We start from the raw sequence: 22604 nt of genomic DNA, 5'->3' as shown, positions 1-22604 counted from the left end.
CCAGGGCAGCGGGAATGGAATGGTGGGATGGCACCTCTCCGGGTTCACCTCCAGCAGCCCTCCTGGTCCAGACCTGCTCACTTGCAGGTTTCACACAATGACAGCATCATGGAATATCCTGAGTTGGAAGGGACTCACAAGCGCTATCCAGTCCAACTCCTGGCCCTGCCCAGGACACCTCAACAATCCCACCCTGTCCTTGAGAGTGTTGTGTACATGCTCTTTGAGCTCTGGCAGCCTTGGGGCCATGACCACTGCCCTTCCCCTGACTTCTGGTCTCTTCCAGAACATGTGCTCCCATGCTAAATCCATGGCCAGGTCTCCCCTACAGCGTGAAGCCATAATTACACAACACAGAAGGGAATAAACCACCCCCTGGTTCACCTGTTCTGCACATCAGCTCTGAAGGGCAGCAGAAACAAATAAAGAAACATCTCTGAGAAATAATAAACCATCACACCCTGGCGAGAACGGTCACTCTCTGGCATTGTTCCTGTCACAGACCCCTGGGCACAGGGAGGGAGGAGCTGCAGCTCTGGCACGGGACAGTTCAGCAGGACGGGCACGCAGGCAAGCTGAAAATGCAGCACTAAGGCAGGAAGTGCAGGATGACACCTCAGCCTCCCCATCACCTGCTCCCGGGGCAAAGGCACACCAGGGTGTTCCCCAGCAGGAACCTCAGGCCTCAGGGTGATGGCACTGCTCAATCCCATTGGAACATCCTTCTCTTGCCCAGATGACCTCACTGTGGAGGGTTTCGGAAACGCAGCTGCAATTAACACCCTCAGAGATCTGGTACATTATAAATTTACAGCCCCCAGAATCCTACAGTCGCTCTCTCAGTACAGTTGGCACGGGGTGAAAAGTGGCTTTGATCTGATGGTGGGTGAGTATTTTTACAATCCCTTTAGTTCCACGACATCCCAGCGCTGCCAACGCGGGCTGGTCTGTCTGTGACAGCCGTCCTGACACTCCTCTCTTCCATTTGCTGTATCCCCGGGCTGTTTATAACATTCCTGTTTATAACAAGGAGGAAAGTGCCCCCTGGGGAAATGTGTCTTCAGAAAGCCATTGACAGAACAGAATTTCCTCCGTCTGCCTCTACAGATCAGCACGAGGCCTGGACAGTCTTAGTTACTTGGACATGTTGTCCTTTCCTGGGGGAGTTTTCTCTGGGATTTTTGCTGACCTGGTAGTGCAGGCACATCACTGGGCACCTCTGTCTGCACTGAGGAGTTGCTCCATGAAGAATAATTGATTTTAGTGTAACACAGAGACACCCAAACGCTACAGACAGCACAGGTTTGTGGCAGACACAGCCACCTGTGCATGAACCCCTCCAGTGCGGTCAGGATGGAGCTGTCCTGCTCCCACCTCACGGCCGGGCTGTCCCCTCCCTGCCACCCAGCTGGCAGCCCAGGAGGCCCAGATCCCTACCCAGCAGGATTAGCTGCTGCAAGGTTTTCCCCCCAGGACACAGTCTGACCTACAGCATCTGCCTCACACTTTATTGCGTTTGGACAGTGACTCCAGGAGAACCACAGGTGAACATGGTCCCTCTGCCACCTGTCCCTTTTCATTCCAGAGGAATTAGTAGCTCACTGGAAGGATTTGGCACAGTTACTTGGGTGGGGCTGGGCAGCAGCCACCTTGCATTTCTGTGTCTTTGTCAAACCAGACTAAACCCAGAAAAACAGAAGTTTAAGACTTGACCACACAAAATCCCAGTAACCAATAATGCTCAAGAGTAAGTCAAATACTCCTTCTTCTCACGTACTTATCCAACCAAAAATCTTCAGATTTGGGACTCTTCCCAATATATCTCTACCCAAAATCTTCACAATAGGTTTTTGTGCTCCTGTGTATGATCTTACAGCAGCATGGGAGAGGACAGATCACAGATCCAGGAGATCAAAGAACCATGGAATGTCTCAAGTTGGAAGGGACCATAAGGGTGATTGAGTCGATGCTAATCCATATGACACTATCAAACAGCTGCACCACTTTTTTAGAATTATTGTGTGAAATCTTTAGGAATAAAGACCATGAATTTAAAAAAATTTGGGCCATCAGCACTGTGAACTCATAAATTATGTGGGTTTTTTTAATCTGGTAATTTGCATTCTTTTCAACATTCGATCCTCCAGATAAAATTTAGGTGTTTTGTTGTGCATTTTGGCTTTATCAGAAGGGAAAGGATGAGGTCCCTGACAGGAGGCAAGAAAAGGTTCCTGGTAACTTTTGCTACAGCATGCTCAGAAAGATATATTTCTAATTCCTTTGACATTATGTATCAGTATAACAACTTCCCCAAAGGCTTTGACCTCTGCTTGTCTGTTAACACTGTGCACATGAAAATGTAATTGTATAAATACACGGGGGGGAGGGGGTGTACACAAACACATGAATTTACAAACATAATGCATTTTTTTTAAAAAAAGCTCCCTTTATAATAGATTTTCCAGCTAATTAATTCTTCAGGCTAACACTGAGTTTGGTACATTACAAAAATATATGTCCTTATTATTTATGAGAACTCAGCAAGACCCAAATTAAGGGGGAGAACTCTTCAGACGTGATGAGAACTGAACCTGCTCTGCTTGGGGAATGAAGGATAAAATGAATTATTATCTTTAAACCAGCTTTAAGGACCAGGCTTTTACCCTGCCAGTCTCAGCTCTGTATAGAGTTAGGCTGAGATTTCTTTCTGAGAGCAAGCTAAGGATGGAAGGCACTGGTGTCCTGAGGGGAAGCAGACAGGACACCAAATTGCTGTTGCTGGGCACAAATTTGCAGGATGTTTGCACTCTGAAAAAGCTCTTTTTTACTTCCCACAGACACAAGAACACCCTGTGAATGGTTCAAGGCCAGGTTGGATGGGGCCTGGAGCAATCTGGTCTAGTGGAAGGTGTCCCTGCCCATGGCAGGGAGTGGAACAAGATGAGCTTTAAGGTCCTTTCCAACCCAAACCAGTCTGTGATTCTCTGCTGTGTTCCAGGTTCCAGGTCCTGCCCTCTCTGAACCTGCCCAGGAAGCACAACCAAAAGTTCCTGCTGTGATAAACCTGATGTTTGGCTTAGAAGAAAAATCTCAGCAAGTCAGTGACAAAGTGTTTTCCTGTGGGATTTGGCAAACCAGCAAGGAGCAGGCTCTGCACAGCCCAGAGCTCTGGGATGAGCTGCAGCCCTGCCTCAGACCTGTCTTAGCCGTCCTTCAGCACCAGCAACGTTCCTCCTGCCCCAGGGCCTCCATCTCATCCCGTCTCAGCCATAAATTCAGACTGACATTGTCATTTCTGTGCATTTCAGTCTGGAACAGCTCCTGAGACAGCGAAGCAGAAACACCAGGCCAGAAGACACCCTAAGCTTTTATATAAATTGACAATTATTAACCCACTGGAAATCTCTTCATTATTGCTGAGCCCAATCTGGGTCTTCACCGAGAAAAAGAAATCCACAGGATTTACAGCACAGTGAAAGGGAGTAAAAGCTTTTGAGTCAATTCTCTGTGCCTTCCCAGCAATGCCTTTGCTCAGTGGGAGTCTCCTTGATGGCCTGAATTTCCCCTACACTTCACTTTAAACAAAGATGTTTGGGGTCACCCTGCACAGCAAAGATTTGCCAATTAGCATTCTAATGATGCAGCTCATTAGGGCCCCTGTGAGGGAAGTAATTTCCAGCCCCTTCCAGAAAGCAGGAGCTCACACACACGGGGTTGCTGATGAAGCCTCACAGGGAATTTCAGCTCCAGTAGCTCTTCATCTCCCCTGTGGATCCTCCCTGGAAGGATGTGCTGCTGACCTCGAAAAAACCCCAGGCACGGCTGACAGCTGGAGTACACCAGGAGCGGAGAACAATTCGATTATTGTTCGGCAGATCAATATATAATGTGATTTAAAGAAAAGGAATTTTCTACAAAACAGAGGCTCACAGGGACAGAGCCCCCACCAATGCTGGAGGTGACCCCCCTGACCTCTGTGGGAAATGCCCCCCATCCCACTGCACCTGGTATCTGTGGTCAAAATCATGGAATACAGACTAGCTTGGGCTGGAAGGGTCCTTAAAGATCATCTAGTTCCAACCCCCTGCCGTGGTCTTCTCTCCATCCTTCTGTCACTGAAAACATTGAAAATAATAATTTAATATTAATATTTTAATTATTTTAATAATAATTTAATATTTTCAATGCTCTAGTACAGATTGAAGTAATTAAACTGTAATTACAGCAATATCTTCTGTTACCTTTACAGCCATGAGTCAAAGTGGATCCCATTCAGGTGTGACCCTTTTCCAGGTAGAGAGTGTTTAAGGGTGGGCACAGGGTCTAGTTTGGTCTTTCCAGTTCTATCTGTGTCATCCAGTCCAGGTTAGCAAGAGGCAGCACTTGGGTGTGCATTTATCAGAAGGAATTTATTTACAGAAGACGCTGTGTGGCAGTGATGGGCAAACACCCCTTCCCCTCAGATGCAGCATCTACAGACACTGTCAGGGCCAGGCTCTGTGCTCTCCACGCTCCCAGTGTGGGCACCCTCACACACACACAGAGAATATCATCCTTGGTGACCACATTTAGCTGTAAAGGGCATGGCCCCATCAGTGTCCACATCTCACAGAGCGGTGGCTGGACTGGGGTAGCCCAGGGGGTGCAACAGGATGGGGGATTGTAGGCAGCAAAAAACAGGGAACAGGGAAAATTACCAGCTGAAACCACAACAGCATCATGTCCTGGCTAATTCCAGCCGGAGGGACAGGTCTCCTTCTGATGACCTGCAGGGGCTCAGGGGTTTGCACCCCGAGCCAGAAAGCCTTTTGGCCGGAAATATTAATGCTGGGATGTAACTCCCAGAGTTCATTTAGGATTTGATGGAATGTGTGGTTGGGCATGTGCAGCTGAATTTCTAAAGTATTCCAGTATAAGGCATTCCAGTACAAAGTATTCCAGTATAAGCTGCTGCATGAAGCACAGATTTTCCTGATGCAGACCTGGGCTCCAGCACATCCCAGATGTTATTTCCTTTGAGTAAACAAATATCAAATGGATTTATAATTAATATTGGATTTTAAATTAAACTGAGATAATTGAGAAAAAAAAATGTGGATGCTCAAGCCTCTTCTATAAATGTAAGAGTCTATAGCGATAAATTTCTCTTAGTTTACTGACAACTTATTTACTTGGATATAGGCGAGTGCTACCTATCCCTGGGAGTCTCCAAAATTCCTCAAACACACACAAAAATAAATAAAATAATATCCTAGAACTGTTTAGAAGAATAAAATAGCCTCTAAAGCAGCAGTTTATGATCCTGCAGGACACATAGCTCCCAGTTTCCTTAGGCTGCAGCACCCTCCAGTGGGGTCCCTGCTGATGGGTTCTCCACCATTGGGACACCCTGGGTCCCCCCCTACCTGGCTGCTGTTCCTTTCAACCCACAGGAGAAATTAAACTTGTAGTGGAATTAAAAGTTGGTGCTCAATGAACGCATAAATTTGGTGTTTAAGTAATGCTTTCATAAAGCAGCTTCCTCAGTGCCTGCAGATATCTGTGTTTATACAAATGCTCATATTTGTATTTATGCATCTTTCTAACCCAAATATTTGTGTACCTAGACAAGCACAAATACTTACATCAAAATATTATTAAAAGCAAGCTGAGAAGTTAAGCAGTTGCAAACTAAGCCAGCCAAAGGCACTCTGAGCCCTGCCTGGCCTTCTTTGCCGGTGTCACCCTGGACACTGCTGTCCACCACTGCCCCAGCACCCCGAGCACACCCAGCCATGATTCCTATTCCACACTTCAGAGACTCCCAGAATAGTCTGGATTGGAAGGGACCTTAAAGCTCATCCAGTTCCACCCCATGCCCTGGGCAGGGACACCTTCCACAGTCCATGTTGCTCCAAGCCCTGTGCGTGTGGGACTTGGCTGGGGCAGAACTGTGGGCACAGAGGGGTTGGGGTTGGATCTGCTCAGGGAATAGGTTGGGCACCTGAGAAAACAGGTCACAGGGTCATGCCCAGAAGGCCAAAAGATTTTCTATTTCTTCACTTCAGGGACATCTCAGAAGTTCATGTTAAAACAAACACACATTCTTAATACAGAAAACATTTACTTGAAATCTAACTTTCTGTTGAGGAGTTGTCCAACAGACACTTCAGAAAGCCAAAGCATTTTTATTTTCCTCCTTTGAGGGATTAAAGGCTTTTTTGGGTTACTGAATTCACAGATCTCACTGACCTCACTGCCCTGGAAAGTCCAGCCCCTGGGGGTCTGGTGTGATACCAATGGGCACAGAGCACTGGGACCATACTCTGGAACCTCCCAGTAATTTTGTGTTGAGTGACCACTGATCTAAAAGCATGAAGTCAGCATTTGTGATTATATCACACTGAAATTCAACACCTAAATTACTGAAGCAAAATAGATAGATAAATAAATGATGTTTAAATAAGGACTTTGGTAATTTCAATACCAAGTTCAATGTTTTCTCTGTTATCATCTGAAGCATTTTAACCCAAATGAGAGAGACTTGCAGGTGAAGGAGTTCCAGGGCTCACAGAATCCCAGAATAAGGGGGTTCCAGTTGATCAGCCCATCTTACCTGCCCAGAGCTCTGTCTCCTTCCTTCCCTGTGCTCCCAGGGATGGGATCTTTGCTGTGGCTGTGAACAGGAGGTTGTTCCTGACCTTGCCCCACAGCCCCGTGTTTCTGTGCTCAGCTGCAGATCCCACGTGGTCTATCACAGTCTGGAATTTCTTCTGGATTTCCCCTCTTCAGCTGTTTTTCTAGAGGATTCCTTTTCCTTCCTGGTTCCTGCACCAGCCTCCTGGGCTTGGGATCTGTGGGATTTGTGCTCCCTTTCCCCAAGGTGAGGACGTTTTCCAGCTGACATCATCTTCCATTTGACAACATCTTCTGCTCCCTCTTGCTGCCTCCCCCAGCCCAGCACGTGTGGATCAGGGATAATTGTTTTAGTTCACTCCTTCACAGGTTGAACTTTTTGCTGGGACAAAGTTTAGCCTTTTATCGTCACTCAAGGACAGCAAATTATAAATTATTGTGTCATTTTGCTCATCATGGTTTACTGAAAACTCAAAAAAAAAAAAAAATTACAACTTGATTTCCTGAATGCAGCTTCATATTTTTCCCCCAAAACCGGGCTCTTGGGATATTCAACAAACCATGGGACAAACCCTGTGTTACGGAGAAATACCTTGGAACAAACCGCTTCATTTTCACTCCTATTCATCTTGTCATGAGCTACTCCTCTGGAACTCTTCCTAAAGTCTTCTTTCAAGAGAGATTTTTAAGGAACTATGGATAACAAATATAAATGTGTGACATACAAACGGGACACGGGCACTTCTACACAGAAGCAATTTGCCACCTGCTTAGCAGGGAACCAAAATAATTCAGTGTATCTGAATCAGTTCTGTCGCTCCTGACAGAGCCAAGCGCTGTGTCCAGCAGCAGAGCCAGGATTCCACTGGAGGTTAGTTCAAGCAGCAGAGCCAGGACTCAGGGAAGGAGCCTGTGGCTGTAGGAGAGGGAGGAGGAGAGTTTTTGGGCTTTCGTTGTCAGCTCAGTTCTATCTTTTCCAAACGCTCCGTCAGGGATTTCAGTGGTGTGGATGTGGCCTGTGCAGGGATCTCCACACCCCCTGGTCCAGCCCCAGTCTGAAAGGGTCACAAGGATTTGTACCTTCCATTGCCAGTAGCAAAGTATGAGAGAGATTTGGGGGGGTGGAAAGGGCAATGTCTCTGTTTCGGTCTCGGGAAGCAGGGCTGTCTTCCTGGGAATAACAGCAGGAGCAGCTGTGTCTCCCTCAGTAGGCTGAAACAAGACATAAAAACATGGATCAAAGAAAAGCCCATCTGGGCAAAAACAACACGCATGAAATTTCTGTAAGGTTCTATTTATAGTTATCTCTTGAATTCTGCAACTGATAAAAAAGGATTTGTGTTATATTCCATATCCGTGGGGAGCATTTTCCTCAATGCCATCTATGCCACAGCCATTTCTGGCAGCACAAACAGAAGTAGGGCAATTTACCCCCTATTTACATGGGGAAAGGGGGATTCATGGAGTACCCAGGGCCCTTTGGCATGATGATTGGAGGAACACACCCTTATAAATGCCATGGTCTCCCCAGACCCCTCTGGTTGCTCTCCTGGAGGTAGGACAAGCTCCCTGTCAGTGAGCAGGTCAGACCTCAGCCATGCAGGGAGAGGGGCTGAGGCAGATTTCCAGCAAGGATCAGTTGGAGCAATCTCTGGTGAAGCCAGGAATAAGCACAGAATGGGTGTTTTCCTTGTTTCCCTTTTAAGCCTGCTGAATTTTTCCTTTTCCTTGTCCTTCCCTCTAAAGAAGGAAATTCTGTTTGACAAGATTTTTTCTGCTGGTGCCAAGATATCATGGTTTTTAAAGGCTTTGGAGTTTCCATTTTTAGGTTCTCTGGGGTGCCCAGGAGACCTCTCCAATCCTGCCAATACAGCAAGGGGAAGGCTCTGGTGCTTTATGAGAAGAAGAGGAGAGACCAGAGGTGACCCGAGGGCTTACCTTGTGCATGTGGCCTGAAGGGCTATGACCAGAGAATGAAAGCTAAAGAGAAAAATAAAAACAAAAATAAAAACTGAAAAGGGGGGGGGAAGAGAGGAAAAAATGGAAGAGAAGAAAGAGATTAAGAGTTTACAGTGTGTTTAGCTGAGAAAAAGCTGTGGTTACAGACAGAGTGCAACAAAACTCCCAGGTGAGAGGAAATATGGAGTGTGAAGTTGGGTCCAAGGGCTCAGGGCTCGACTCAGCTCACCAGAGCCCCTGTGTCCCTTGGACTGGTCACAGTCACCCCCTGCCTCCTGAGCCCAGCCCAGTCACAGCCACAGGCTCAGGGAAAATAGGGAGGGAAAACACCATCTGAATTCTTCTGACACCTCAAAACCCCCCAGACCCAACCCCGATGAGGTTTGGGTTCAGTCTCAGGTGCAAGTCCAGCTCAGCCCTGTTTGCCCTGACCAAGCTCTCCCCTGGCCATGTCACTGGAAATGAGTGTGTTCAGCTGAGGGCAATTTTGGGGTCGAATACACCGGTTCTGACTGGAGAGGCGCCGATGACAGGAACTGCGGTGGCAGTGATGGCTGTGGCTGCAGGTGAGGGGAGGAGAGCGAGGCCCCTCATTCCTGCTGGGAAAGGCTGGTCCATGCGGCTGCACGGGAAGATGCTGGAGATGGGAGGGAGGGAGCAAAGATCCCGGCTCCTTCCCCAGAGCTGACCTGCTGACCTCAACTCTCTCCCTTCCCAGGGTGGATGGACCCCCATCCCTGCCAAGTCCTGTGTTATGGACTTCACTGAGGGACAGCAGAAGGAATGATTCAATTTAAACAGTCAACCTTTCCTTCCCAGAGGAACTGATGCAAGTGCAAACTGGTTTCCTGGAGCTCTCCCACTGCACACACGAGCTCTCTAAGGACATTTCCTTATCCCAGGTGAAATGGATAATGGTCATGTGCACACACAGCAGCTGTCCCAGCTGCATGACCTTACCTTTTCCTCTAACTCTTTTATTTGTCTTTTTTGGCCTTCAATTCTTTCTTCTAGCTCTTTAATTCTCTGTCAGATTTCAAATAAAAAAATATTTATTAACCAACCAAATAACAGATGTACCCAGAAGATGCATTAGTTTTGGGGGGATATAAACTGGATGTGGCTGTGCTTCTACCAAAAACACATTGGGTATTAAGCTGCAGGTGAGTCCTCTGGGAATGTCACTGTGTGTGACGAGGTCAGGAAAACCGAGATGCCCCGTGTGCAGGGTTATCCAAGGCCAACCAACACCTGCCCCAGGACCAGCCAGTGGTGGGGCAGCTCTAGGAGGAGAGGCTGGTGCTCACAGGGACCATCCCACCCTGGATCCCACTGTGCCCTGCCCCCGTGCCCACCTGCTGTGCGTGCTGAATGAGCTCCATCCTTTCCCGCAGGATTTGGGCGTCCCTCTCCCGGAGCTCACTCATCACCTGCCGCTTCCATTGCTCCACGGCGCTCTTCAGCTTCTCCTTCTCCTCTTCTGAAAGAAGTTCGGAAATTTTGGCTCCAGCTTCTTGCTGCAGGGCATCATAGAGCATGGCTTCTAATTCCAGAATTTGCTAATCAAAAACAATATAAGGCTGTCAGCTCGACCTTGTCCCTGGTGGGGTGAGGAGTTTGTGAGGAACTGAACATCCAGGTGAGGCAGCGGGAGCAGTGGAGGGGTTTGTGTGCTGAGCCTCCCTCACAGGACAGCGCGGAAAACTCAATCCAGAGGGAAAATACTTCAGGCTGCCTTTATCCCATGGGGGTCTGGGTAGCACTGGAACTGGAACAGCTCTGGGCCCAGCCCAGTCTGCCCCTCAAACATGTGTGGGAGCCAGCTTATCCTTCCTGGGGATGGGAGATGGCCGTGGGGAGAGAAGGGAAAAGGAAAAAAAATAAAAGAAGGTGGAAAGGGAGAAGGGACATTCAAAGAAGACTCATTTTGTGAGTTACAGATACTTTTTACAGGTAGTTTTCAAGTCCCTCAGTTCCCCTTTTCCAGCTCTCCAGTTCACAGCAGCAGAGGACATGGCAGGACCATTCCATGTTCCTGCCAGCAAGGAACAACTCCCTGCTGTGTGTGTGCAGATTTTGTACCAGCCAGCTGAAATGCTTTGTGGGAAGGTGTTCCCAGCCCTTCCTCTGGCAGAGCTCTCAGCTCTGAGAGGCTCCATGCTCAAGGAAATGAACCTGTCTCATAGCTGGGCCTTGCCAGACGATGTCTTCTGCTTTTTAATCCAGGATAAATGCTATTCCCTCAGACAAGCCAAGAGTAAGCTGAAATCTTTTTCAGTGAGTTTGATACAGAGCAAGACAAAAGGCAGCAACTGGTGGCACCTCTGCACACCCTCTCCAGAGCTTGTGGTGTCTTGCAGAGCTTTCCCTGGCCTCAGAAGAACCCCACTGCTATAGAATCACAGAATTGTTGTGGCTGGAAAAGTCCTCAAGGTCCATCAAGTCCATCCAACCATTCCCTCAGCACTACCAAGGCCACCCATGTCCTCAAGTGCCACACTGGGGAACATGTCTTTTAAAGCCCCCCAGGGTCTGTTGTGATAATTAGGCTCAGTTCAAAATCATGTTTCTCCACCTGAGGCTGCCTGTGGTGTTTCCTCACTATGGCTTAGCAGAGCCAGGACAGCAGAACACACTCACAAGGACAGTGACACGTTGGCAGGAGTCACAGCACTGATGATAACCCACCTCTGTGGGGAAGATCACATCAGATCTCAGGAGAAGATTCTGCTTTCCTGTTTTAAAACAACCCCAAACAGCCTCACTAACCTTGTCCCAACAAAATACTGTTACTTGAGACATGGATGTGTGCTGGGCCCCAAACGTCACGTACACAACCATCATCCTTCTCTGACGTGAGAAAGAAGAAGGGCCTGGGCACATTCCCAGTCTCCAGAGCAGCAGCAGTGTGAGCCAAGTGTTTCTTGGAGCAGAATCCCCTCCAGCAGCCACTGGAGTGAGAACCATGCACAGATTAGCGGTTCCGGCTGGTAATCTTGTTGGCTCCAGTTCAGGGGGGATGCTGATTAGCAGCTCCCCATCTCCAGGGGCACAAAGGAAACATGGAACTGAAGCAAATTTTATAAAGCAGAAGAGCTTTTGCCACTCGAATTGCAGGGCAGAACAAAGCTTTCTGTTGCTTTCAGGCTGCATTTGTGCCCGGGAGCAAAGCCCAGTGCTGTGCCTGGGATGTGATACCTTCAAAAAATACAGGAAAACCAAATAACCCTCTGCTCGGGCTGCACAGAGTCATTGCACTCACTCCTTCCCCATGAGCAGCAGAGCTGAGGAGCTGAATTGTTGTTGGACCCTTTGGTAAATTTGGGATCCCGGACTGGGATATCCATCTCATGGCTGTGAGCCGCAGGGGTGCTGAGGGACACCCAAATCCACAGCAATGGCTCCACGTCTCAGCTCTCCTGCATACTCCATGACGTTCCCAGGAGTTTCAAGTGATGCCATATGCTTTTCCCACTCTGCTACTGTTGTGAGTTTCCACACAGATTTCTGGCTCTGTTCAGAACTCACCCAAGACTGAGCAGATTGTTGCTCTGAGGGCTTAACTGTGAGGATGAATCCTACAGACTGCCAAACTTTGGCTGCACCAAACTGCTTCTCAGGGCAGCTCAGAGCTGCAAGAGATCGTGGAATCTCAGAATCCCAGACTGGTTTGGGTTGAGAGGGATGTTAAAGAACATTTCGTTCCACCCCCTGCCATGGGCAGGGAACTTCCCCTGTAAGATGTTAAGGCTGAGACCACAGGTAAGGGGGGAACTCGTGTGGTTCCCAGGGTTTCCACTGTGGATTGGTTCCAGATACAGCTCAGCATCTGGCAAAATCAGTCATAGAAATCACTCTCATAGGACAGAGAGTGCATGGAGTAAAAGCTCCCCCAAATGGTTTGAGATGCGAATAGATAACAGGATCCAAAACCAGCCCTAAATACTCATTGCTCCTCAGAAAGTGTAACTGTGCTCAAGGTTTACACAGAACTGAAAAAATGACTTGAGGTGACCATTTATGCATTTCTGTCTTTTGTGAATATATATTAAACTTTTCCCTCGCTGAAGGAAACAAGACAGCTGGTGACTGAAGGGATGGGTGAAATGCCTTAGGACCAGCTAATGATGAACCTGCTGTAAGAGTAGTTTAATTTTGAATTTACAAAATCCCAGAATCCCTTCAGCTGCTTTGGTTACAGAGGCTGTAATCCAAGATCCAAGGAAATGTCTAGGTTAAAATATCTATTTTGGAAAGAAAAGATGAGTTACCGAAAACATAATTTCCTTACCAGTCCTTTACTAAAACCTCTGGTGAATTAAAACTTGTATTTCCTAAACCTGCGAGGGCCACCCAAAGCCAAGGAATTCTGTTCATGAGGAACTCACTGTCAGCTCAGGGTGTAGAGGATCTGGCTAACACTCAGCCTGTCACACTCCACGAGCAGAGAGTGTCCACAGGGAACAGACCACACACATCACACCAGGTGAGTTATTCGAGGTGTAATAACTCAGCCACGACTGATGTCCCTCACCTTGTGAGCCTGGTCCAGGGACTGCTTCCTGAAGTCCAGCTCATCGTCCAGGTAGCCCTTTTGCTTGCTGAACAGCTCCTAGGGACCAAGGAAGGGGCTGTCAGTGACCACCACACCCCACCAGGAGTCCTCCAGCCCCTCCCCTGCTCCTCCTTTCCTGGTACCTTCTCGTTTTCCAGATCCAGCATTTTTTGCTGCAACGCTGACTCCGTCACCTCGATCTGCTGAAGCCACTGCACAGACAGAGAGCAGAGCCAAGCCTGAGCAGGGCACACCCTGTGAGCCCAGCTTCCCTGGGACTCAGGGTGTGCCAGCACACAGCGAGTACTCAAATAAAAGCAATATTAACTGTATAATCTTATTTTTCTTTTCTATATATTGGCGATGGCAAAAAGGTGTATTTCAAAGCCTGACCATTACCTTCTGACATTGCTTTGTTAGTTCAGTACCATTTTAAGTTAAGCAATGTCTGTCTGCATTCCCAAAACACTACCTGTACTTTGACAAAAACTAGTGTAATTCCACATAAAGCATGGTGGCGTTTGGTGATGGAGCCATCATCTACATCACCACTGTGTATTCTGAGAGGCACACATGATGCCCTGGTTATTACCTTTTCAGCCAACGTGAGGACAGTCCTTGCTTGTATGATGACCACTTGCTCTTCGTTGGTCAGATTCTGCATCAAAACAAAATACAATTACAACAAATCCCAGTGTCTTGTTATTAACCCACTACTTAGGCCACTGCTGTATTAAAAAAAATCTGAAATTAAATATGTTCAAGGAACAATAAACCAAGGCAGAGAAAATTAGTATTGTAATGCAATATTCATACCGAATCCTTATCATACACAGAGTTAATTCTCCTAAAATTCTCATATTTACCAAATTAAAAAAGGTGACACTGGATCTATTTTTACCCAAAAGGGAGTAAACACACAGCTACACAGGACAAGATCAAGCTCAGCACAAAGTGCCACTGAGAGAAGAGACACAGTGCCCATCCCATGCACAATCCTCACTTTGCCAGCCAAGCCGTGATTTTGGGAAGCATTTGTTGAGATGTTGGCTATTCCATCCATCTTCTTTTGCTCTTTTAATAAAATCAAAGTAGTGAAACTGGGGTTTGCAATTCATCCCACACTTCAGTTTGACACAGACACAGTAGGAGTAGGGAATCCCCTCGGCTGAGTCTCACTTGTGTCCAGACCCAGAGCAGCATCAGCTCGTGGGGCAGGGGGAAGGTGGTGATCAGGGTGACTGTGAGGAGCTTCAGTTCAAGGCACAGCCTGGGAACAGTGACAGTGCTGCCCAGCAGGGATAGAACTGTAGAATCCCAGACTGGTTTGGGTTGGAAGGGACCTTAAAACTCATCTCATTCCAATTCCCCTGCCATGGGCAGGGACATCTTCCACTAGCCCAGGTTGCTCCAAGCCCTGTCCAACCTGGCCTTGGACACTTCCAGGGATGAGGCAGCCACAGCTTCTCTGGGCAACCTGTGCCAGGGCCTCCCCACCCTCAGGTACTTATAGTTCTGTTACTTCCAGGCTGCCCTGCAGTCCTGGAAATGGCGTTTCCCTGGTATCCAACCTGTCCAGAGGCACAGGGAGAGCTGGGGCAGCCCACGTGCAGAGCTGTGAGGGCAGTGGAGATCTTTCTGCAGCCCCACTGCAGGTGGTGGGGTCCTCCAGGGGGACCCCAGAGTGGATGAGGGCTCTCTGAGACCCTGGGCTGGAGAGGGCTCTGCTTTTCTTGGCCCCTCACAGCCCCGAGGGCTCTGCTGAGAGAGGAGAGCACAGCAGGAGTTACACAAGGACACATGGATATCCCATGCACATCACCGTTTGTGTGATTAGTCACTGCCACTTGCTGAAGGAAAACACTTGCAAATTTCTTATTATCTGCTTACCTTTTGTTTAATATCCTGGTTACTATCAAGGGTTTATAGGTCATTAAACAACATTAAAACACGCAGCTGCTGAAATGCAAAAAGCAAAGCAAACGCAGAGCAAGCAAATCAAGAAACCAGGTGACCAGTGGCCAGAAAACACCGAACACCAACATTATTATCCAAATAACAGAAACATTAAGAACAAAATGGTGACATTGAGCCCCTGTGTGGCACTTCAGCAGGCTGTGAACAAAACCTTAAAAAGCCAGAAAATGCTTCCTTCACTCGCAGCCCAAACCAGAGCAGGACAGGCTGTGCAGCACCAAGCCCAGGTGGCCTTGCTCACTTGACACGAGGACAAGTATTCCCCAAAGCATGCACAATTTATTAAAGGAACATACACTTACGGCGTTATCCCCTAAAATGTCCAATTTTTTCATCAGCTCTGCTACTACTATGTCCTGACAAGAGAGAAATGGAGAACCAGGAGTCAGCACAGAGTGTCTGATTTTGTTTAGGGAGAGGAGGATAGGAAAGGAGAATCCCTTACTGTTACACCTTCTGCCTCGCAGTACACCTGGAGGGGGCTCTTCCCCTCCGTGAACGGGCCGTGCAGGAAGTTGATGGCAGGGGACCGTCTCTCCCTCTCCTGAAAGGACAGTAATTCCTTGGTTACACCCTCTGGTGTGTCAGGCACATCACAGAGTCATGGAAGCGTTTGGTTTGGAAGGGACCTTAAAGCCCATCCCATCCCACCCCGTGCTGTGGGCAGGGACACCTTCCACTAGCCCAGGTTGCTCCAAGGCCCCATCCAGCCTGGCCTTGGACACTTCCAGGGATGGGGCAGCCACAGCTTCTCTGGGCAACAACAGATTGCAACAAAACTATACCATAATATATACATATACATAGATAGGTAGATAGATAGCTTTGAAATTTTGTTTGTAAGTGGCTGCTTTGTTAATGTCTCCTTGGAGAATTTCAGAACCAGTTTCCAAGAGCTCACAGGTTCTGTTTGTACAGGTAGGGATACAGAAAACAGAAGGCTCAGGGGAGTAACTGCAGTGGCCACCTGATTCCTCCTGTGCAGGTTTAGCGAGAGGTGAAACACCGGGATCATTTTTGGCAATGGAGAAAAGTTTCTTTTAATTTTTCTTTCCCAGGGTTGATCCATTCTGATTTTACCTCTTTGCCTTTTCAGGACAGAAGGAGAATAGTAGAATGTGTATCTACAGCATGGGCCAACTTTCTGGATCTTAAAACCACTTAAGCAGTAACGCTGCCAGAACAACTGATGGTGCATATCAGTGTTGATCCCTCGTTGCTTGGGGTTTTCCCCTTTCATAAGCACTTTGTACCAAGCCCTGTGGCCTCACTCGGTGCAGTGTGTCCCTCTCCAGACCCCCCTGTTCCCAAACCCGCAGTGCCTCCGTCCCTGGCTCGCAAAGCCCAGGGCAGGGCCGTGGCTGCCACAGGTGCTCACTTCCAGCTCCAAGATCCTGAACTCCAGAAGCTCGTTTTGGTCCTTCGCGTCCTGGACATCGTGTTTCAGACGAGCTTCCTCGGCTTCCATCTGTTTGATCTGCAAAAGAAACAAAGCAACTCATCCTTAGCACTGTCAGCAGAGTCACTCCTGATCCGCTGTGCACTGACCCCACTGGGACAGGGCTGGGGGCACTGGGGGCTGAGCCCAACTCCCTGGGGGCAGTGGGAGCACTGGGGGTCCCAGCCCACCCCAGGATCACCATGAGCAGGGACACACGACCCCAGCCATGAGGGGACACAGGGTTGTCCCCCAGAGCCACCATCCTCACGTGGCCTCCCACCAGACACGTGTGGGCCAACAGGGAACGCTGGAAACTCACTTTTTCCCCGAGGTTTATAAGGATCTTGTGTTACACATGAATTATTTCTACAGAGCTGTGCAGTACATATTAAAATACTGCCCTTTCTGCATCCCTTCAGCCACAAATATTATCGGGATAATAGAAATAGAAGCACTGAACACCTTTTCTACCAGTTCCTGATTTCTTCTGTAGAGTGCTTGCTTCTCCTCGATCCACTTCATGTCCTTGGGAAGGAAAGGACCAACACAAAAGGTGAAGCTGGCAATGTTTAGCACCAATAGAGCAGCAAGTATTTCACTAAATCTCACATATACAGGGACAGAGCAATATGCATATGAAACTGTAATTTCATTGTTTCCTAAAATAACTTCCTAATCTAAACTCACCCATCTTATTTTAATGGAGTCTGTAATATGCAAACAGAATGGAAACATTCCAGTGATTAAAAAACTTTTTCAGATCAAAAATTTGCATTAAAAGGGATATTTCCAGCTATGTGTCTACTACTAAATTTCTATTTTGCTAAATACAGATGACATATTTCTAATGATCAGGCAAAATAAACCTTATCTGGAAATTAATCTCTTAGTCTGAGGGATATATAAAACCCACAAAGCCCAGAACACTGTTTATCAGCAAGGGCAACAACAACAGAAGGTTAAGCTGGAAAGGCAGCTATGAAATGATTTAATATTATTTTAAAGTTCTCAAAACAGTTTTATGCTATTTTTTCTTCTTGTTTTGTTTGTTTGGTTGGTTGGTTGGTTGGGTTTTGTCTGGAAAAGTACTACACAAGTTGGAAGCAACCTGGGAACATTTCTGGTTCCCCAGCAGGGAGGTGGGACAAGGGCTGGAGTAATTTGTGGCATTACCTGTCCCTGCTCGGCCAGGGCCTTCTCCAGGTCTTCTATCTGAGCCTGGGACCGGTGGATTTCTGCTTGGAGCTGCTCACGTGTCTGTGGGATACAAGGGAGAAAGGAAAAAACCCCAACAAATCAATAAAAAATACACCAAAAATAAAAATAAATCCAAATTTCTCCAAAAGACCAAAGCTAACGCAGGTACAGAAAACACTCAAAACACGAAACACTTTTAACAAGTGATTTTTAAAGTTCTTTGGTAGAATGAACTTGACCACACAGCATCAGCCGGGAATCAAATAAAGTCTGGGAGGTGGGATAATGATTTTCAGATTTAAGTCCAGATTAACAAAACAGTGAAGCAGAAGTGGCTCCTCATGGTTGGTCGTGACAGGCTGCAGCCAGCAACCCCCTGCTCTGGAACAACAAGTGTAAAAAGCTATTTCTCTATGAAAACAAATGAAAATTATTATGGCACAATTCTGGGCACACCTGGTTCTCTTAAATTTGGGGCAAGTTAAAAAGCTCAGGGCAGACCCCACATATGTAACATTGGAGAACAGCAAATTCCATTGATTGTTGTGCCTTTAGCACCTTATCTATGATTTACTGCCTTATCTGTTTAGTACCCATTTAGGGTCTTCCTGTACTGTGTGTCACTGTTTAGTACACTCGTATCTTCCTGCTTACTTAAACAGACACCACCTTCCTACACATGTTTGGAGAATAAATGCAGTTATTATTAGCTGCCTTATTCATTAAATAGTTTTACAGAACACTCTCTGTCTTCAAACCATTTCTCTGCTCTTTATCTGGTTATTTACACTGAAAATTATCTTGTTTGCATGACGTACACTAATCTCTCTTTTTGCTCACTATGGAAAAATTAAATTCTATCCACTTTTCCAGCTGGGCATGTCTTTGTTCACTATGATTTTCTTTCAAAGTGCAATTCCTAATGCCTCAGAGTAGACATCAGTTCTGAGAATGTATCTGGGAATGTCAGTTTTTATGCTTTTTACCTTGATCTACTGTAAGTGTTCCCGGATAACACCTTCACACAACAGATGCAGGACCAAATTAAGGCTCTGCAGGTGCCTTTCTCCTGTTAAACTTCAACTATTCCAACTCCCTGCCATGGGCAGGGACACCTTCCACTAGCCCAGGTTGCTCCAAGCCCCATCCAACCTGGCCTTGGCCACTTCCAGGTATCCAGGGGCAGCCACAGCTTCTCTGGGCAACCTCTGCCAGGGCCTCCCCACCCTCACAGCCAAGAATTCCTTTCTAACTCCTTGTAACACACAACAAACTCATAACAAATGCAATACTTTAGCCCAGCTGTCAGGAGCCTCAGGGGCTGCCTAAGCACATGGGCAGGCAGAGCAGCACAGGGCACTTTGCAATTTAATTAAGAGAAAAAAATCTCAGCTATAAGCCTTCTAAACATTTTATGAGGAATCATGTAATCTCTCAGATCCCAGAGGGAATTATACACCACGCATTATACATTTAAGGCTATCTGTCCTACTTCTTAATAGGAAAAGAGCTTAATTTCAAGGATTTCCCATAAAAAAACTCTCTCTGGATTTCCCTCAAACTGATCAGAGGTGAAAAGACTCAGCTGCACCAGTGGTGGATCCTCAGCAAACCCTTCCTAGAGGAGGGTCAGACATCCCAGAGACCCCCAGCCAAGCCCCCCAGGCTGAGTCCCAGCCTGGCTGCTGCAGGCAGTGCTCGAGAACAACCTGAGCAGGTACAGTTGGGCCCCCCACCCCCTCTTACAATTCCAATGTTCATGTAATATAAGCCATGTAGACCTTAACTTCTCGTTCTGCATCCAGGGTCCCTCCGACCTGCTCCTGCAGCAGGGCATAGGCTCGTTGCAGGGCCTGGTACTCCATGGTCAGCTGCCGGAACCGCAGCTCTGTCTCCTCCTTGGCCATGCCCTGCAACCAAAAAACAGAGTGGATTAGCTATGTTTTCTCTTCAAAGTGCCAAAATGATCACTTTTGAAATGCAATTTGGGAAGCACAGCACTAAGGATCTCGTTTATGTGCCCTCAGACTACTTATCTTCTCTCCCCTAAACACTTCCAGAAAATGCAATATAGAAATAAAAAATAATCCCCTGCCTTGAAAAGATAAAAACTTGCCATCCATATAACACACTAATGATGCATCACTCTTTCTTCCTGTAACAGGGAAAATCATCACGTTAAAGGTGAAAATACAACTTTCTTGAAACAACAAAAGGTTTCCAACCTGGGGAGGAAGCCAAGCCTGACAGCCTCACTCAATTATTAAAACACGAATCCAGAGCTAATACTTGTAGGAGTGGTGACAGCAACATGAAAGGAGCCCTTCATCTTCTTCACCCTCCTTACAATATCCAGCATGGAACGCTTTCATGTCAGGCTGACCGGAATATTTCACTCAACATGAAATGGAATTACATTGCTGCGTGCAGGCACCAACTCCCCACCAGCTGAACAGGGGAAAACATAAAGGAAGGAAAAACAAACAGGCTCATACATCCACAAATGCATTCAGATTCCTGCAGTGCAGCACACACCTGGCAACCATCACAGCTCTCTTATGATGGAGACAGGAATCGTCCAGGTTGCCTCTGACAGATCTAATTACAGCCCACGGCACAGGAGAATGGGCAGCAGAGAACCTGCAGCCAGTGCACCGTGAAAAGGCTGCAGCTCATCAGTGGCAATTTTCTGTCTGTTACAAGATTCTTGTTAAACCCAGAAGCGTGTAATGGTCCAGTGATCTGACACACACAGCCAGGAATACATTTGTAGGGAAGCCCTGTAAAATACCAGGAATAACAATCCCTTTGATTTGTATTAGCTTTGTGTACTCTGCACTCAGAGCTCCAGAACAGCCCAACCTCCATAACCCAGCGAGGAACCAGCCTTTCCCTGGAGCCTGGAGCTTTAGGGGAATACTCCCTGCTCCTTCCCCAGACACAAACCTCACTGCTCTGGGCCGAGGTCAGAATGGCAAACAGAAGGATCTGACCCAAACTACACATGCCCAAATATGCAGCCAAGTTCATAGTGAACAGACCTCCTAAGGGTTCTTTGACTTCTCAGCCTTTTTAGACCTCTGACCTATAAACCTGCTGTAAATTTAATATTCTTATGATATAATATTTCCAGCTTGGCTGCAAGCTGTGAAATTACTGAAGACCTGACTTCCAGAGATACCAAGCAACAAGCATAGGGTCAAATTTAATATAAATGGTTAATTTTTTGGCCTGAGGTGAGAGAAGAATGATAGAACAGATCAGGAATTCCATTAAAAATTAGCAGTGAGTTTGCAAAACAAAGTAACACAGATTTTTGATGATTACCTCTTCCAAGTCATCCTCAGGAGTGCAGGGGGTTTGGTCTGTCCGGTCAGTTTGGTAGGAGATGGAGGAACCATCTGACTCCAGGGAAGCTTCTTCATCGTAGCCATAAAACGTCTCCACAACCGGCTTCTGGCAGAGACAAAGGTCAGGGAATGTGGCCAAGCCAAGGGCCCCGTCAGCCCCTGAGCTGGGGACAGTGCTGGCCCTGGACACCTGGATAAACTGTGCCTCTGTGGGACCTGAACACGGGCAGCTGGGAGGAACCTCAGTGCCAGGCTCTTGGGAATTCTCACTCTGCTGCTCTTTGGGAACTGGTGCAGCTCGTTACACGTGAATACACAGAAGTGTTTTCACCCCATGCCAGTGACAACAGCTAAATTGATTTAAATCACTGAAGTGCCATATTTGTCATTAGGTATCCCAGTGTGTGACTTCACAGCCTTTGACTTTTTAAACGTGTTTTCCTCCCAATTTCTCTAAGGCCAAGCACTCTTTTCACTGAGTGTTCACCTCAGCATAAGGTGGGACCTGTGCACTGAAATGCCTTTTAACCCATTGTCATCACTGTGATGTCCCCCCTGTCATCACCACAACTGTCACATGAAAACTTAAGATTTTCAACGAGTATTCTACTTGAAAATGTAAATTTAATCACTACAGCAATGTGTTTATGGTTTGAAGAAATCCAGTTTTCCATTCAAAGCTACTTTTTGTTTAAAAGAATGAAGGGAGTGGTGGTAAAGAAAGATTTACTGTAAATGCTTGAAAGCCAAAGACAACACTTCACAGATCAAAAAACATTTTTAATTGATGATTTACAAAAACATACCTAGATTTTGGCTTTTTGTTTTAATTTGCAGTGGGTAACTTTGGAAGGAGAATCCCAGAATCTCAGACTGGTTTGGGTTAGAAGGGACCTTAAAGATCATTTAGTTCCAACCACCTGCCATGGGCAGGGACACCTTCCACTAGCCCAGGTTGCTCCAAGCCCTGTCCAACCTGGCCTTGGACACTTCCAGGGATGGGGCAGCCACAGCTTCTCTGGGCAACCTGTGCCAGGGCCTCACCACCCTCACAGGGAAGAATTCCTTTCTAATATCCCATCTAACCCTACCCTCTGGCAGTGGGAAGCCATTCCCTGTGTCCTGGTGCTCTAGGCCCTTGGTCAAAGCCCCACCCAGCTTTCAGAGAGAGACAGAACGTGTCCCTCTCTGGAAGGCCTGCCTGCCATGTGCAGGATGACAGGAGTTATCTCCCATCAACCTCAATTAGTTATTTATAGATTCATTAGCTCCAGCTCCACCCTAATTTTTCATCTGTAGATCACAGAGTGCTCATAGTCTCTGGCATTAAACCTTTCTGTGCCATTACAGTGTTAATGTTTACATTAACACCCTGCCAAGTTCTCATTAACTAACGTTCCCTTTTCCCTGAGCTCCAACCACGGCTTCTCGTAACGGGCAATTTTTGCATGTTACTAAACACCACCATGAATTATTTACAACATACACATGTTTTCAGGCAGTGCCATTA

At 47.1% G+C, this 22604-nt stretch overlaps 1 protein-coding gene across 23 annotated transcripts in view; it reads right to left on the bottom strand.

Annotated features, from left to right (window-relative positions):
* The window catches only part of JAKMIP3 (Janus kinase and microtubule interacting protein 3), a 68442-nt gene that overhangs the window by 5737 nt on the left and 40101 nt on the right, over positions 1-22604 (bottom strand). For 9 of the 23 annotated variants that reach the window (XM_050337298.1, XM_050337305.1, XM_050337311.1 and 6 more), the window contains 14 exons: positions 21072-21200; positions 19526-19654; positions 17721-17804; positions 17010-17072; positions 16485-16583; positions 15552-15650; positions 15403-15462; positions 13722-13787; positions 13273-13341; positions 13109-13186; positions 9930-10133; positions 9535-9600; positions 8554-8626; positions 7679-7827 (listed from right to left, as the gene is read on the bottom strand). In XM_050337298.1, coding sequence (XP_050193255.1) covers positions 8576-8626; positions 9535-9600; positions 9930-10133; positions 13109-13186; positions 13273-13341; positions 13722-13787; positions 15403-15462; positions 15552-15650; positions 16485-16583; positions 17010-17072; positions 17721-17804; positions 19526-19654; positions 21072-21200 — 1197 coding nt within the window. In that variant the 3' untranslated portion in view covers positions 7679-7827; positions 8554-8575. Of the gene's footprint in view, positions 1-6595; positions 7828-8553; positions 8627-9534; positions 9601-9929; positions 10134-13108; positions 13187-13272; positions 13342-13721; positions 13788-15402; positions 15463-15551; positions 15651-16484; positions 16584-17009; positions 17073-17720; positions 17805-19525; positions 19655-21071; positions 21201-22604 lie in introns of those variants that run through there. The other 14 variants (XM_050337334.1, XM_050337363.1, XM_050337370.1 and 11 more) reach the window with 7 other exon arrangements.

This window comes from Myiozetetes cayanensis, unplaced genomic scaffold (genome assembly GCF_022539395.1).
Source record: "Myiozetetes cayanensis isolate MyiCay16 unplaced genomic scaffold, myiCay2020 scf10, whole genome shotgun sequence".
Lineage (NCBI taxonomy): Eukaryota > Metazoa > Chordata > Aves > Passeriformes > Tyrannidae > Myiozetetes > Myiozetetes cayanensis.
This window is presented reverse-complemented; position numbering and strand designations above follow the sequence as displayed.